Source organism: Pagrus major, chromosome 8, assembly GCF_040436345.1.
Source record: "Pagrus major chromosome 8, Pma_NU_1.0".
Lineage (NCBI taxonomy): Eukaryota > Metazoa > Chordata > Actinopteri > Spariformes > Sparidae > Pagrus > Pagrus major.
In genome coordinates, this window is record NC_133222.1 from 30,249,196 (window position 1) to 30,267,104 (window position 17,909).

Here is a 17,909-nt window from a genome sequence, read left to right on the forward strand (position 1 = left end):
TATGCCCGTAGGCAACAGCACATTGAGAATAAGAAATGTCCTCGCAGTGATACAGTAGCAGTAAAAAAGATGTCCTTGCACATGTCAGATGAGCCGAGTGGAGTACTGTAAGTTCTTTTCTTCCCTCTTCTCCCCCCATGTCGGCCCACTCTCACAACACTGAGGTAATCTCATCTTGGATCTGAGAGATCAGCATCTGGGACAGCACGATGCCTGCAATCTAGAGGACAGCAGCAGCCACTTTAGATTAAAGAACAGACTTTCTGTAACAGTACAGCCTGTGCTGAGCATTTCAAGGTCCCTTGGAAGGGTGTGGAAGTGCTCATTTGGCACAGGCAGGGAACATTCATATTCAGACAACACTGTTTGGATTGCTTCACTTTTATTCATTTTATACAAATTTTTATGAGAATATAGCACTTTTATAACTTAACCTATCGAGCTGATCACAGTGTTTCTCATGGCGAGGACACACACATTCGGTGGTAAACACAGTGTTTAACAGAGCTTTTCGATAATTAACAGTTTGATATAGATGTGGCTCGTTAGCCAGACAAATCCAGTAATTTTGTTTAGTTGGGATGTGCAGGACAAAAAAGAGGATTTCATCATCAGATTTCCTGCACATCAAAGCAACTGGAATACTAATGCAATTGTTTTGACAGGACTCATGGGTAATTCACATGCTTCCCTCTTAGAAGAATCTTTGGGGACCCAATCAGCCAGATATGAGAGCGGGAGAGAGATCAGACTAAAGATTCAGTGGCAAAGCTGCATGCTGTGTGAGAATGCAACGTGACAGCACCTGAATCACTCTTGATAAGTAAGCGGACTAATTATTTAGAGGCAGCTCTTGATAAGTGCTAATTTGTTTTCATGGCCAATCTAACATATTGACTCGAGTTATTAACAGTACTTAATGCTGTGGGATTTGGGCTGTGTTGTGGAGGGGAGCTCGTGAGTAGGAGGGAACCGTCAGTGTTCTCCTTTCCTAGGCACATAGTCTTACAGTATCACACACAGATTTTTACTTCGGTTGGACATTAACCTGCACTTTTGGACTAGAACAGTGTAATAAATGAATAACGTGCCATTAAAATTTCATTGTCCCATTGTGCCTAGTTATTGCTGTCTTGGTATAACCCTCCATTGTAAATCATTTCTATCTCACTGGCCTCACATTAACCTCACACCCCGCTGGTTTCTTTTTCGAATAAGAAGATTTTATTAGATCTTCTTTTGTGCTAGGATGAGGTTATTCTACCTAAGACCATCTGAACTCGTGTCGGGAAGTTCTTGGAAGCTCTTCTATTGATTGGGGTGCAGACTGAGAATTTCGCAGCTCGGTCCAAATGTGCCACGCGAGTCTGTGTTTGAGGCAGTAAGGGCCCGTCAATATGTTGATTGCTACTCGCTCAATCTGGTTGGCCTCCAGTTGGTGCCTGTATTGACTTGTGTGTGTGTATGAGCTTATTTAAGAGAAGACTGGAGTCTTTTGGTAGCAGTTCTTTGCCATTGGTAACTGCAATTAGTGCACAGCCTGCATTAAGTTAAGTGCATGTGTGGATTTACCTGAGGCAAGGCCAGACCCAGGGCGAGTGCTCCCACCAGCAACAGATGCGACTCGATCCACATCACTGCTCTGTCCGCACAGCCCACTGGGTAGATTGACTTGTTTGCCTCCAGGTAGTTCTGGGTTTGAACCCCAAAACCGCACATAGTGTTGATAACCGCCTGTACAAGACAGAAAAAAAGTGAGAGTTCCAGAGATAAACCTTTTATCTTGACCTACTAAACACTAGGACCAGAATAACCCTCCCCAGGCAGCTGTTCCAACATTCATTGTGTTTTTTTGCATTGACAATGATATGAACTATTTTGGCAGCCATGGGGGCAGTTTTTACAAAAGTCTGCTGACATTAGACACATGGCATCCAAGAGTAGGGAAAATCATGTCCATTTAATGTGACAAAAGACAGCTTTTCAGTCCCTGGAGAAGCCACGCAGTTACCAGCTCTGAACAGCAGGTTGCAGCACTGCATCAGCTCTTCTGGCATTTAATTAATTGATTTTTTTCCCCCATGTAGAAAAAGGTTGCTGTGATCTGTTTCACGTGTAGCGTGATGTTTAATCAATATTAGTGTGATGGACCTACATGGGCTCTTTAGTGTTCTGTCTTCATCACACAAACTAGAAGGCCTCATTGTCAGTGGCGGCCCGGGAGCCGTGCTGCTGTGTGTCTGCACAGAGGTTAGACAGGCATCTTTATGTGTCTTTATGTGAGTGCACATGTGTGTATTCATGCATGTATGAGGACGGTATTTGCATATATACTGGCTGTTTGCTAGCATGCACCCTTTTTTGCACATATTTATCATCCGTTCATTGTGAGTCGTATAATTTGTTATGCATGTGCAGGCGGCTGCACGTGTTGATTCTGTGTCGACAAAATTTCATAAACCTTCATGAAAAAGAAAAGTGTCACCGCTGCCGACACTGCTGCAAAGGTTGGTCGTGTTACTTTGGGCTTAAACCAACGCTATATGTTGCATACGATGCTTCAGTAGACACTCTTTGTCTGTCTGGCTTGATTTTAGAGACTTCTCCCCTGATTATTATGTCATTCTGAACTTATTTTATTGATGCAAATCATCTCATGAAACTGGCTCCTGACTCACTCAAAGACACTCAAAGCCACACACCATTCATTTCATCATTTATGCAAGCTGGAGATTCTTCACAGTGGAGAAACTGGCTGGTTGTTTTTCGACCAGTCCTTCTCACGACAACGTACTTAACTCAGAGGAAAAGAAAGTAAAACCAGGTTGTACCTGCAGACGCAGACATGGTGATGTCGCCTCCAGGCAAAGAGATCAAGCTTCTGCAGTTTTGACACACTGCTACTTACTCAGTGTCAAAATAATGCAAATGGTGTTTGTCATTGTCAAGAAACTCTTGCTCTACAGGCCACTGACAGCTTGGTATGGTGCCTAGATGATTTTGGATTCTAATGCTTTAAAGATATTCGCTGTAATGTATCTCTTCTAATTGATGGCAGCCAGTGGGTGTGTGCGGGATTGTTGTAACACCTAAAAAAGTGATTTTTCATCTTCATTCATGTTAGCACTCTTTGCCTTAACCAGTCAGTAGTGAGTTGCTGTGGTAACGGTGGCGAGGAGCAGTTAATTTAGCATTTTTCTCATGAATCAAAGAAATCTGTTGATTTAAGAGTTATTGTCTCTGCAAATGGACTTTTTCTGTCACTATTTTTCATGTATGTAGCTAGCTAGCTTTGTATATAAAATGGTGTCCCCTGTCTTAATCTGTCTAATAGGCTTTGAATGGTCAATTGTATCTCTAACTGGGGGAAACAGCTGTCAATAGGCACAACTCCAGACTTGATTTGAATCGCTGAACAGATCTGAGATGTGGGCAGCAGTTGCCAGACTGCCTGAGATGAGGCTGATGCATACTGTTGTATAAGTATGTTTTTTGCCTGTAACTAATGAAGGTTGAAGCTTCTGGCCCAGAAAGTCTGAAACTTGTACACACTGTGTGTCCTTGTTGACTGATAGACCGAGAGGGTTTTGTACAGAGCACCTTGTAACTCAGTAAGGTGCTATACAGTACACTCTGAAACCTCTTTTTATAGCTAACAAATGCTCCTTTCTGGCCTGCACCTCAATACAAGTCTTCTTTGAAGCACTCAGAGTTTCTTGACAGCTGGCAGTTTTCCTCGGAGCTTTTATATCAGTTTATCCACACAGTCTATGTTGTAAAGCTACGCAGAAAAGCAAGACGCACCTCTCCAGGAACAGGAGTGCAGCAGGAGTAAGGCACAGCACAGCGCTCGGAGCTGGGGTTCTCATGTGTGCAATTAAAGTACAGGTTCCAAGACCAGTCTGTGTAGTTGTTCCACCCACAACACTTGAACTGAGGGAAAGAGAGAGAGAGAGGAGAGCACAGGGCAGGTATATATTTAGAAACATGGTCTTGCTCTGTACTGTACATCCTGCCGGTCTGGACTTCTCCCGTGGGAAAACCCAGGCTCACGAGTGTGCCAGTGAGTGCAGATGGAAGAGGAACATCGCATGAGGAAACCCACAGAGTGCAGGAACAATATGCAACATTCAGCCTCTCCTGTGGAAAGCCTGTGGAGGCCAGAATTAACATGAGACATACAGTTGTGTGGTGTCTGGTTGTGGTTTTCTCGGTTTAGACATTTTCAATAAACCACTAGCTGTGATCGATTTGAATACTTGTGTGATGTGGATAGCTACAGACACATGCACAGCAGCTCTAGCTGAGTGGAATTGGCCACAGCACCTCTTGCTGGATGTAATCCATCAGGTTCTGCAGATCCAGGTCATCCCTGTAGTGCACGATGGCCTTCTTCACAAACTTTCCCAAAGCATCCCGAGTCTGAGAGAAAGAGAGCACAGTGGAGTTTATAAACAGCCTAATAATTTTAATATCAGCTCTGCCAATGCTCTAAAAAATTTAATCTGTTAAATTTTAATAACTTCATTAAATAATCCAACTGCCAGAGGTGAACTTATCTACAGACGTCTCTATAACCAGGCTCCTGAGGTGCTCAGTGACGTGGGGAAACCTCTGAGGTTTTTGTGGAGTTAATTACTTTGCGCTGCGTCTATTGCAGAGAATTGCAAAGTGCCTTTTTTTGTGAAACTTCCTTTTGGACAGACGCTGTGGAAATCCTCACTCAACTCAAAATGGATCACATCAGTGATAGCCTCAAATCTTCAGTTAAAACCAATTCTTAAGAACGATCAGGCGTGTATTAATGCTTGATCAGGTCGCTTTCTTTGGATTTCATCGACTTTCACAGTATCTTTTATTGTAATTTGCATATATATTATTTATATGCATGTTGTAGCGCTGCACTGCAAATGTATTTTTTAATAAAAAAGCCGTCTAGAGACACATGTTAGGCACAAATTAGCTTTTAGGCTATAAGTGCTGAGATTTGCAGCATTAGTCACCGCACTGAATATTCTATGCTCATGTATCTGTTCATGTAAAAATGAACATAAATAATAACATCCCCTTGTTTGGTATGTATGAGCATCCTGTGGGGTGTAGATGACGGCGGGAGAGCAAGGCCTCCTGCTGCAGTGTGATGGCTGCAGGAGAGCAGCATAGCCATAATAATAAACCATCCACGCCTCTGAAGATCAATACACACGATGCATGCCCAATGCAGTGCATACAGGCAGGATTTAAGCTATTTCATCTGTGGCGGATAATTACTTGAACTTACCCCATTTGTTATTATAATTTTCATCAGCTCCACTTGAGCTGAATAAACAAAACTCCGATGAAATATAAATGAAATTGATTTGTTTGAATAATGAGGATTTTGAACCAAATGAGGTTGATTCGGACGTTTCAAAATTGTGTGCTACTTTATTTTGTTAGCTTTCATTGTCCATTGTGTTACATTCCTTTTCAGGCTATTAATGAGGTTCTGCATTGTTAATATTCATGTTTTTCTACGCTCACATAGAAATGGACTTTGAAAGTGTATTAAATGCAAAGCGCCATCCTTTATAAACTCTGAAAACAAGGAGGGCTGTGGCAACACAGGCTGGGTTCAGATGTAATATATGCGAATAGGAGCAGTGTATGCTAATTAGCTATTGAACTTTAAAATTTTCATTACGCTTGAAATGAACTTCAGTCAGCGCTGGTTGCTGAAGGCTGTCTGAATTGTTCACATTACAACCCGTGTTAGAACAGGTTATGTTGATAAATACTGCAAGCCGTATCAAAATAGCCCGAAATCTTTATCCTAAAGTAGTTTTACTAAATTGTGTTAGGATTTTTTACGCCCCCCCACCCAACCCTTCCCTGTGTTTCTGTCTTTCCACGTGGTACAAATATGCTCCTGGGCCTCGGAGCCCACCGTCACACCTCCCCATGTCATTAGCGGCAAAGTCTCCTTCAAGGGATCTGTTGAAATGGAACATTTGGTTCCACTTTGAAGTGCCGAAGCATTTGAATCATTTAGCGAGGAAGGATGCTGCGAGGGTTGTTAAACTGCTCTGTTTAGCAGCAGGCAGCCCAAGCGCTGACAGAGAACACAAGGGATAAGAGAGAGGTATCATCAGGCACCAGGCACCTCGCCACCAGACGCTGATGTCGTTGAATGTTGCCACCGTTAGCTGTTGTGTTTTTATCCTCAGTGGAGCCCTAATGGGACGTTACTGGAGGAGATAAGTGGATGCTAGAGGGAGGAATCCTTCTGCTCCCCGTAGCCTCCCAAGCGGCCACTGGGGTGATATAGGAAGCTCAGACGAGTGCACATACATTTACATTCATGCAGTTGGGTTAGCTGTTGTCACACAGACACAAGCACTTTTAATCAGGGATTGGATCTCCCACAAGGGCTGACAAGGTTATTTGAGTATTTTCTGAATGGATGGATAGAAAAAGAAGCCTTAGCACAAAATTATGTTTAATATTCAAACTCTGCTGAACTTTTTTTGTCTTTAGGCTTCTAAAATGATATTATAATATTAATTATATTAATTATAATATGATATTGCTTTTGTTTGACCTGCTCACAAGTCTAATTGTCCCAACTCCCATACAGGAATATACCGTACATACTGTATGTACAGTACGTTTATGCAGTTAGAATTCAAGACAACAACACATTGTGCCGTTTTAGGTAGGAAATGATACAGTACAGTTCCACTGGATGCCAATCTATACATTACATTGTGTACATTAGTTTGTTGTAATTAGTTTTGTAATATTGCTCCAAATTAAACTTCACAATAGGCAAAACAAAAATGTCTCTCAAAAAATGTTTAGTTTTCAAGATATTTCAGTAGCTGTCTCTCCACCATCTACAGTTTTATTTCATCCAAGTTTTATTGCAGCTCTGAGCAGCTCCGTCTCCTTTGTGCATTCACTGTGGGAAAATAACGTACATCAACAGCACACTCAAATATCAAGTGTTGTTTTAAGTGTACTGACTACTCTATACTTAATAAATAATGAGAATACTTTTTCCAGTGTGAACACATTAAATTCTGGGGTTTGGATTTGGGACCCGACTCTCAAGGTGCAATGTGCAAGATATTGTCAGAATTTTAGTTTGCTGTTTCACTAGGTCTCTAAAGCTCGTTTTGCACTTGCGTGTAGCTCCTCCATTTACCTGGGCATTGCATTGTGGGAAAATAGATCACATCAATGTACACATAAATTTTGTTATACTCTCCAGAATTTTTCACAAAAGTCATTGTACTGTTTCCTTTTAAGGGTAAAACCAAAAGCAAGCCACCCAAAAAAGTCTGCTGTGTGTAAGTTGAACTAGAAGACGGGTGTTCAAACCGTGAATGACAAGAAGTCTGGCTGACCTGGAGGTTTGTTTAAAAGCTGTCTGATCGTCTGACTTCTTGCCCCATCTTGTGATACACTGTAATAAAAAATGATGGCCAAAACTATCAAAGTAAGACCAAAGTTGTAATAAACTGGATTTATCCTTTAAGTACTTTCCAGTTAAGTCTGTTTAAGCCAGTGCACCCTAAGGAGAGAATTAGGATGTTTTCCTCTACAAAACAAACTTAAGACACACATCTCAGGGCTTACAGACAGCGACACAAACACTGTGTCTTTAAGTGTATGCTGTGAAGCTCAGACATTGACAAGACATTCCCCCTGTGGGTTCAGATGTCTTATTAGGTTTTATAAATGCACAGAATGTCCAGAAGCCGGAAAACAATACACCAAATCAGTGGTGCTCGAGGGCATTCATGGCTGATGGTGTCACTGTGGAAGAGAGCTGCTGACCAAACGTGTCCTTATTGTACCTTTTGTATTATAGAACAACGAAGCCAGTGCACAGAATGGTAAGTGAGACACGTACCTGATCGGAGTAGAAGAAGCCCAGAATCGCTATGGCCAGCTGGGTGAGGAAGACCAGTGTCAGGCTGAAGGAGAACTAGAGGAAGAGTAAGACACCAATATTAAAACCCAATCTGAGTAAGACAGAATCATAACGGACTGTCACATTTGTTGTTGCACATGAGATGCCAGACTTGGCTTTGGATTAAATGTGTTTTGAGCTTCCGTAATGGCAGCAAAACAGAGCGCCAGTATTAGTAATGTGTTGTGTCTATTACTGTCTTGAGGAGGCGAATGTTCTCTCGGAGGGCGCCAATGCAACCACAGAAGGTGATGAAGAACATGACCACCCCCACCACAATTAGGATGACAGCCGGGTCGATGAGGAATGTGTCCCGCACCGTGTCTGGCAGGAAGACAGGAACAAAACATCCCCCGTTTAGATATCTCTAATATTATCTCTTTTCCTCATTATTTTATTTTTCTACCCTCCCTTTGAACCTTACTTTGAGGTCATTCCCTTCCTCAATCCCATTTCTGTCATCCCATCCTCCCTTCCTACACAGGCTGCCTTCATTCTTTCAAAATATCAGTGATCTGTCATGGATTATGCAGGACACAGAGGCATAATCAGGGGAATGTGCACAGGTTAATCCTTTTTGTCGTCCATTCATTATATTATTTCAAATCAAATGCTGAAATGATGACACGAGATAAAATGAGGAGAAAGCTAAAACTCTCACCAAACTTAACGAGCTATTGTTTTGTGTCTGGGGAAACTCAACAGGTGTGCGGCTAAAAGAGACGTAAAAGAGGCCACCACAGTTCTTTTCTTTACTGTGAACACAAAGCAGGAGCTTAATGGATGTCATAATATAGAGTGTGGAAAAAGTGTGTCGTGGGTGTACCTGTAGCTTTCTGGACTTTAGCATACACCCCAATTGCAACAATCAGCAAGGAGAAAACCTGGAGAAAAAAAGAGGTAAATTGTAAATTCTTAACCACAAAAACACAAGAGCACAAATATCACATCATTTTCTCTGTTCTGTTCTTCACATTTTGACGAAAGACATCTGGTATTTCTTAATTAGCTGCCAAAAACTGTTGGAATCACTTGTCGTGAAGATGGAAAACCTAAAAAGTGCATGTGCTAGGATTTGGCGTAGTTAAATAAACAGTTTGACGTTTTTTGAAAGTTTGCTTATTCCCCCTCTTCTTCTCTCTTGTTCCCTTGATGAGAACATCGATTCCATTAAGTGCAAAGTGTGGTTTCTGTCGCTAGGGGAAATTTCCGTTGATGAAAACAGGGACTCCGGTGGAAGTCATGTTCAAGGATGAGGTAATTAAAGTTTTATTCATGCTAGGTCAGACTTCCCTACTCTGACGTATCACACCGACAGGCGTTTTTAGACATTTTAACGCTGCTGTGTTGTTTCAGCTAATGTCCTGTCCGTTTTGCAGTTAGCAACCCCCTCCCTCCTCACTACGTGACCACACCTACACAACTCCTTTCTATTTTTTGAGGCAGCTCGTAAAATATCAAAAATAACACTTACAGCAGCTTTTATACAGAATTGTTACATATTGTATGTTTAGATTTGAAGCCATAGCCAAGAGATGGTTCGCTAAGCTTAGCTTAGCATAAAGATGCAGTTGGAAACATCTAGCATGGCTTTGTTCAAAGGTATCAAAAATGACCTGCCAGCACCTCTAAAACTCAATCATTTTGTAGGCTAGCTGTTACCTGCTGCGACTTCATGCTAACCTACGCTAACTGTCTCCTAGGTTTAGCTTCAGATTTAACACACAGAAGAGTGATCACTGCTCAGTTACAGTAACTCTTGACAAGAAAAGGATTTAGTGTAACTCCCATAATGTGAAACTTCGTTAAAGGGGCACTACGTAGTTTTACAGGGAAAATTCACGCTCAGAATTTTAATGATTAAAATATTAATGAGGTAATGATGCAAACTTATGTTCTCTAAACAACATAAGGCTCTCAGAACAGTGTTTAAAGCTAGACTGGTGGCTGACGACCTGAATGTCTTCTACTGCAGGTTTGAGAAGCCAACATTCACACCCATCACCCACTCCAACATCAAACAAACCTCATCACCCCCCTCACCCCTCCCTACTGACCCCCCACCATCACTCAGGATCTGTGAAGAGGATGTGTGTCAGCTCTTCAGGCAACAGAAGACCAGGAAAGCTCCAGGCCCAGACGGCGTGTCACCCTCCTGTCTGAAGGTCTGTGCTGACCAGCTGGCCCCCATCTTCACCCAGATCTTCAACAGATCACTGGAGCTGTGTGAAGTCCCCTCCTGCTTCAAAAGCTCCACAATAATCCCGGTCCCCAAGAAACCGGCAATTTCTGGACTAAATGACTACAGGCCCGTAGCCCTGACGTCTGTGGTCATGAAGTCCTTTGAGAGACTGGTGTTGAGCCACCTGAAGGACATCACAGGCCCCCTGCTGGACCCCCTGCAGTTTGCATACCGGGCAAACAGGTCAGTGGATGATGCAATCAACATGGGTCTGCATTACATCCTGCAACACCTTGACTCCCCAGGGACATATGCTAGGATCCTGTTTGTGGACTTCAGCTCGGCGTTCAACACCATCATCCCAGACATCCTCCACTCCAAACTCACCCAGCTCACCGTCCCAGCCTCCACCTGTCAGTGGATCACAAACTTCCTGACAGACAGGAGGCAGCAGGTGAGGTTGGGGAAAATCACATCCAGCACCCGGTCAATCAGCACAGGCGCCCCCCAGGGATGTGTGCTCTCCCCACTGCTCTTCTCCCTATATACCAACGACTGCACCTCGAGAGACCCATCTGTCAAACTCCTGAAGTTTGCAGACGACACAACGGTCATCGGCCTCATCCGTGACGGTGACGAGTCTGCTTACAGACGGGAGGTGGAACAGCTGGCCCTCTGGTGTGGTCAGAACAATTTGGAGCTGAACACGCTCAAAACTGTGGAGATGACAGTGGACTTCAGGAGTAGCCCCCCTATACTGTCCCCCATCACCATTTTAAATAACTCCGTGTCTGCTGTGGAAACCTTCAGGTTTCTGGGATCTTCCATCTCCCAGGACCTAAAGTGGTCTCTCAACATAGACTCCATAAACAAAAAGGCCCAGCAGAGGATGTACTTCCTGCGTCAGCTCAGGAAGTTCAACCTGCCCCAGGAGCTGCTGATCCAGTTCTACACAGCAATAGTTCAGTCTGTTCTCTGCACCTCCATCACCGTCTGGTTTGGATCAGCCACCAAACAGGACAGGAAAAGACTGACACGGACAATAAGGTCTGCAGAAAAAATCATTGGTGCTAAACTGCCCACCATCCAGGACCTGTACTCATCCAGAGTCAGGAAACGGGCAGGAAACATCTCTGCAGACCCATCACACCCTGGACACAATCTGTTCGAACTTCTCCCCTCCGGCAGGCGCTACAGAACACTGTTCGCCAAAACAACCAGACATAAGAACAGTTTCTTCCCCCAGGCCGTCGCACTGATGAACACTTGATCAGTCACCCAGTGTCAGTGACCCCCCTGACTCCAAAAACCATCCACTCATAGTCTTTACATTCACAGACCAAATTGCACTTTATATGTATATATATATTTATATATTTCTACCTGTACATAACTGAACAACACATATCCACACTGTAAATAATATAATATAAATATACTTAAATATATATTTATATATTTATAATAGTCCGGACTTCTGAACACTTTTTAACTCACTGTTCTTTGTTGTTCTTGTTCCTTCTAGTTGAATGTTGTTATGTTTGTTTATGTTCATGTCTATGTCTATGTACATTGCGTGCGAAGAAAAACCAAGTCAAATTCCTTGTTTGTGTTTCACATACTTGGCCAATAAAGCTGATTCTGATTCTGATTCTGATTCTGAAATGTTGTTGTCCTTTATGGTCTGTTTGTTTATTTGTTTGTTTTGGCATAAAAACCAAGTCAATGCAGATCTTTCTCCTCTGATTACAATTTCTTCACCAAAACTACATACTGCACCTTTAAAAAAAAAAACATATTGAGTAAGACTCTATCTTTGTCCCAATCAGCCACTTCAAAACCATTGTAATTATTCTGTGGGCATGCTTTATTTTGTTTAGTGAAAAGTTGTTGGGAGGAAAATATGTTGCTTGGAGTGTCGAACAGACGGTGGCTGAGTAAAGAGAGCACCTGCAGCCGTGCAACCACGGCAACTAATGCATTTATAATAAACAGACAGATGGATGTCAGTGGAAAATAAATAAGAAAACATATGGATCTCGGCTTTAATCATCAGTTTCGGGGGGTGTCGATTCGGAGATTTCGTTTTTCTGACAAACTCAGTCCACTTATGATTTCAAAGCCTATCCTTCAGAATTCAGCACACGAGAGCATTTTTGTATGGAGCTCCCCGTCGAGCCAAACTTCACCTTGGTAAGAAAGTCACGGTTGTTATCCGCCCAGTTTTAAGCGAGCAGTGTTTTGCCGTAGGTGGACTATTTTTCAAAAAGAATTTTTCAGTGTCATGAACAAGGGCATAAACAGAGAGGAAAAATCAGAAAGTTAAAGGTTGAGAGAAAGCAAAGAATGTTTGTATGTGAGCAGTGTTGGGCTGATGAGACCTGCTCAGCGCTTTCTTACAAAATGAAGAAAACTGCAAAAAAAAAAAAAAAAAGCTCCTACCGTGTTAAATATTAAACACAAAAGAGACTTCGGGCGGCCCACACTGCGCACGCAATAGATGAAGAATATGTAATTAAATGAGGTCTCAAAACAGTGACAACATGCAGGCACACGGCCTTGTGTGCACTGTGAGTAATGGCGTTGCTTGAGGACGTGTCCACCCTGAGAGAAGACAGTCAAAACAGCAGCAAATGGTGGGAAATGGGTGAAATTAGTGCTTCCTGCTGATTGCATTGTCAACACTAATTCTCCTCCTTTCCTTGATTGTTTTTCTCACCTTGAATAACAATCTGCATGGCTTGGCTTTAATTTCCAGCCTTCAGATTCACAGACATTCTGCTGATTACTAATTGTGTGTGTGTCAGTGTCTGTGTGCTTGTGTACAGAGTGCCTTTTGTTCAGCCTGTATAAACATGGATTTGTTTTGTTTCTGTCTGGAAAGCCTGGAAGCCTTGGATCCCTTGAGGTCACGAGGGTCCGTGGTCCATGGCGTAATCTGCCGTGATTGAGGTGTAATTTTTTAGTCGGCAGCCGTCTCGTCCAACCCAATTGTGTGCTCTGGAGGAGTAAATTGTTACTTTGAAACGGTATGTTTTCATCTGCCACACATTCTTGAATCAATAATCTGTCTTGACAGGATGATAGCGAAGAAAACACAAGACAGTGATGCACTTTTTTCTTGAGAACTTAAGTTTTTTGAAGATTTACAGCATATTCTCTATTGTGTAGGAGTTTGTGCACCTGCAGCTCCGTTTGTCACTTTGCCGCTGTGTGTGCGTACAGTATGTGAATACAGGTGGCGGTTTGCTTTTGCAACAGGAGACACACACACACACACACACACACACACACGTGCTAAATGTATTCCAGCTCTGTTTTCAGGCTTTTCAAAGGGATGAATCAGGCTTCTCCCAGCGGATTGTGTGCCGAGGTGAAAGCCAGCTGAACTGAGCCACGGGGACGTGGGCACAAAGGCCTGATGGATTAGGGCTGCAGTGTTCACTTCTGAGCCCGTGTCTGATAAACAAAGTCAACACTGGGCCTGGCTGCTGGGGCTACAGTTATTGCTGATTGGCTCTAAACACAGCAAGAGAGCGATACAGTGTTTGCCCCCTCTCTGTGTTTGTGGAGGATTGGATGTACAGGGTTATGATGAAGGTGTAGGGACTTCATGAAGCTACAAATGTGATCCATGTGCTCGGGGTAGTAATGTGGCAGGAGAAAGGGCAATCAGAGCCATAGCGGTGTGTGTGTGTGTGTTTGTGAAGCGCTGATGAGGGACAAACGGCCTGATGGAGGGTTTAATGGCTACATTAAAGTGTCTCCTACAACTTTTCTCTTTCTTACAGTCCCAGTTGTGTCCTGGTCTTTCTCGTTACACTGATAAACAGCAGTGGAGCTTCTATAATTTCAGATTTTGTACCTTGGTAGACTGTATACTTAGTCTGTATACCTTTTTTGTCTGATGTACCGCCACAGTGCTGTTGATGATGAACCTTTGGTGACATCACCCGTCGCATAGCAAATGCATTCATTTGAGTGGAGTTCATGCCGGAAGTTATTTAACACCATTAATTATAGTGGATATAAGTGGATATTGTGCATACAAATGTTCGCCATATTAGTACAGCTACCATTTGTGGACAGTTTTCTGCTTCAACCATCTACTGATTACTTTGAGCCAGCTATTAATTGTGATCTGGATAAGCATTTACTACTGATACTTTCAACAGTTTATAATTATTTTTTAAATATATATTTACTATCTCATTAAATATGTATTCATGAAGTCTATGCTAACTATCTTGGCTGTTAACCATTATATTTAAGCCATTACAACTGTTTATTAATGAACCACTTATATAATACTTCTATTTATAATTTGCTATCCATTTAAATAATTTATACATAAAGTTAAGCTGTTTATGACGTCTAAGCCAACAGTTTTGATATTTTATCCATTAGGTTTAAGTTGTTTGCACTGTTTATTAATTACTGTTTTAACCATTTATCCAGTACTTTAATTATATTTTTTATACATTTACTTTCTGTTTAAATCATTTATACAGTATAGCTAACAACAGCTAACATTTAGCTAACAATTGTATTACTATTTATAACAGTTTTCTAATTGATGTGATACTCATGGCTAAAGTGAAGCTCTTTATAGCATCTAAGCTAACTATTCTGACAGTTTATCCATGTTTAAGCTGTTTATCAATCACTATTTTAAACATTGATACAATACCTTTATTAATACTTTCCACTATCCATTTCAATAATACTTTCAATTTCTAGCTTCCTATATCTTATTTATCCATTAGTTGTAGCTTACTGTTTAGATCTCATCTCGCTTCCTAACTACTTTTCACACACACTCTCTGTCTTTGGTTCAGGCTCTGACTTTTTGGAATAATTTTATATTTTCCACATGTTTCTAGCTACTTCATATGCTTTCCATATACACCCTGGCACTTGTAGAAGTACCCCCTGGGGTATAAGTGGCCCTGGTTGGGAATCACTGCTGTATATCATCCTGGGCAGTCATGTCGTGAAACAATGCAGCCAACGATACATTGTACAACAACTTTTAAATGACAGTGCTCAAGAGAGAATATATAGAAACATTCAGATGAGTACTAGCAGTTGCCAGGTGTTACATTTCAGTGTGAGTCAGTGCTCTACTGATTTGATAAGAATGTACCACTCAACAGTTGCTACAAGTGATCTATGAGCAATCTCAGGGTCCATATATAACTGCAGTGAACTTAAAAAAGGAAGCAGCAGGGTGGCTGGGTGCTCCTGCTGTTTGCAGCTCTGAATACCGTCTGAATTATATTTCTTCATTAATTATTTATACTCTTTTTTCTTTTGCCTTTTCTAGTTTGGATTCCTTTTCTAGTAGATCTGAATTTTTTGGTGAGCTACAGCTCCGTGATAGCTGTTGATTTGTATGCTCTGAAATAATATGAAGGAATATATGGTGTTCAGGGACACCATAACAGCTGTGTGGCATTGTGCCTCTTCGCAAAGAAAAACACTTCAGCTGTGCAACTTTACTCACCCAGAATAAGAAGCTGAAGAAGAAGAGAAAATATCTGATCCACGGGTTGACGAATGAGAACGTCTCAGCTCGGTTAAGGTTCAGTTTCCTATCCATGGTTTGTTGGTGTTTTTACAGTCACGTAGAGCTGTGGTGAGCTTTTACTTCAAAACAGTCCCCTGCTCCAGCCCCACCCCACAGATACTCAGCCGCCATGTGAATGTGAGGGGAGGGTTGCCGGCTGTGGGGGTATCAGGCCGGCTAAAAAAGGGGGGCACGGGTCTGTGACGCTGCCCCAGCAAGCTGGTAGGGCCGAGAACTGTCTATGTAGGCAGGCGGGTCAGATTACACAAAAAATATCTCCAGCTGACTGCAGCTGAATGGCCTACGAGCATTGGAATATTGTCAGCCTGCTGCTAGAGTGTTTCACCTCCATACACCCTCGCTTGACCTAAAGTTACAAGACCCTGTATCGTAAGGTCACAAGCATTTTGCCCTCTTGTTCAAGTATAAGTATTTTCTAAAAGGATTCCAGCTGCAAAGACAGATGCTCTCATGCTCTGTTGCTCGGAATGATAGTTGACGATGGCTGGACAATAACATCTTTGAGTGGAAGGACATCTAATGTGGTTAAATGACATTAGGCAGTTTGTTCGGATGTTTCCGCTGTGCTGTCTCCATTTGTGCTCCAGAGTGAATCTGCGAAATTTCAACCGGATGACAATCAGATTAATCATGAAGCAAAAATGCCAGGCCACCTATCCTGTAACGAGATTAAGATGTGAAACTCAATTGATGAACGTCTGGCAAAATGGATCATCTGTCAGAATGACCAGAGGGATCATCTGAGGATAGAGCAGAGAAAAAATATTAATCACATGACTATTAATTCAAAGTGAATGTATAAAGGAACCACTACCGGCGCTCTTCTGTCTCTAGCTCATAATTCAGGAATGTAGTCAGAGCTGTCCTTGGAAATGGGATTACTGTATGTGAATACTTAATCACAAGGTTGTGTTTTTTTTTTAATGATTATATTACAAGTCTCCTGTTGAGTGACAGAAGGACACGAGGTCCCTCAGGTACCTCGCTGCCTTGCCAGAGGTACATAATGAGACTGATCTCTCTACACGAGATACGACTTTCTTTTTACTCCCACAGATGTGTAAATGGAATTTGCTCTTCGTGTTCATGCAAAGTCTCGGTTTAGCTTTTGTACTGTACATTGTGTTTTTTCTTGCCAAGAGTTAGATGAGAGGATTGATAACATGTTGTGTCTTATATAATTAGGCTATGAAGATGCTGCCAGCAGGAGTTTGGCTCAGCTTAGCATTAAGACCATTACAGCAGAAACAAAATACAACATGTTAATTATTGAACTTTAGAGGTGCTGGTAGGCAGATTTTGTTACAAAATCTGCGCTCAGCCCAGTCGCCAGGATTTAATGTTAACGTTTCTGCAAAACATGGATACGTCCAAGGTTGACATCTGCAGCAAAAGTGGCATATCAGGTTCACATTAAATGCTCATTAGCAGACTTTCACATCAGGAGCCGGAGGGGACGGGGTCGACGTTACTACAGCCAACACAGCTGCTGACCGACCAACTCCAGTTTGACTCACACCAGTGGATATTTTAAAGGACAACTGGGGATATTTCCTTCTGTGTGTCCAAGACTTCCAACTGTTTTTGTGGCGACCAAAACTGGATATTTTTCATGGGAAGTCGGACCATCTCCATCCGTGATTGTTGCGACCAGAACAGAGATTTTAATCCAAACCATGTTTTCGTAACCCTAACCAAGTGTAGAGTACAGTGCTGTGATAAGAATGAAAAAGACAGTTCAATCTAAACAGACTTAAAGTTGCAACTTAAAGAATCACCCAGTTTTAACTTATCTGTGGTTTTGTAGAAACGTACTTTGCAAATCTGGCGTTTGGGTTGCGAGGCTAGCTAACCGGCTACTGACGAGCCCTCACAGTTACAGTTCGAACAGGAGAGGAAAGTGAATAAGCATATTCCACACAATGTTAAATTATGTTTTTTACACTTTCAAGTCTGTACACAGAACAGTAAGCTAATGCCATGAGTTGGTAAGCTTAGTGTAACATAAGGACTTGACACAGTGGGGGAATCAAAGTGTCAAAACGACATGTTGTGGTTTTAACTGCAGTCCCTTTGGTTGTTGTGCAGATTTAACAGAAAACGAGCACGTTGATTAGGGAGCTACAGAGGTGATGGTCAGCAGATGTTGTAGTCTTTTGACAGAGCCAGGTTAACAGTTG

General features: G+C 42.1%; 1 protein-coding gene across 1 annotated transcript; it reads right to left on the minus strand.

The window, feature by feature from the left end:
• Positions 1–151: 151 nt before the first annotated feature.
• Positions 152–15,741, minus strand: tspan33b (tetraspanin 33b). The gene is made up of 8 exons (XM_073471648.1): positions 15,646–15,741; positions 8,784–8,841; positions 8,154–8,281; positions 7,898–7,972; positions 4,327–4,422; positions 3,805–3,933; positions 1,573–1,734; positions 152–220 (listed from the first exon to the last, which is right to left on the minus strand). The coding sequence occupies exons 1-8, from the start codon at positions 15,739–15,741 to the stop codon at positions 152–154; spliced, it is 813 nt and encodes a 270-aa protein (XP_073327749.1).
• Between the last annotated feature and the right edge of the window lie 2,168 nt (positions 15,742–17,909).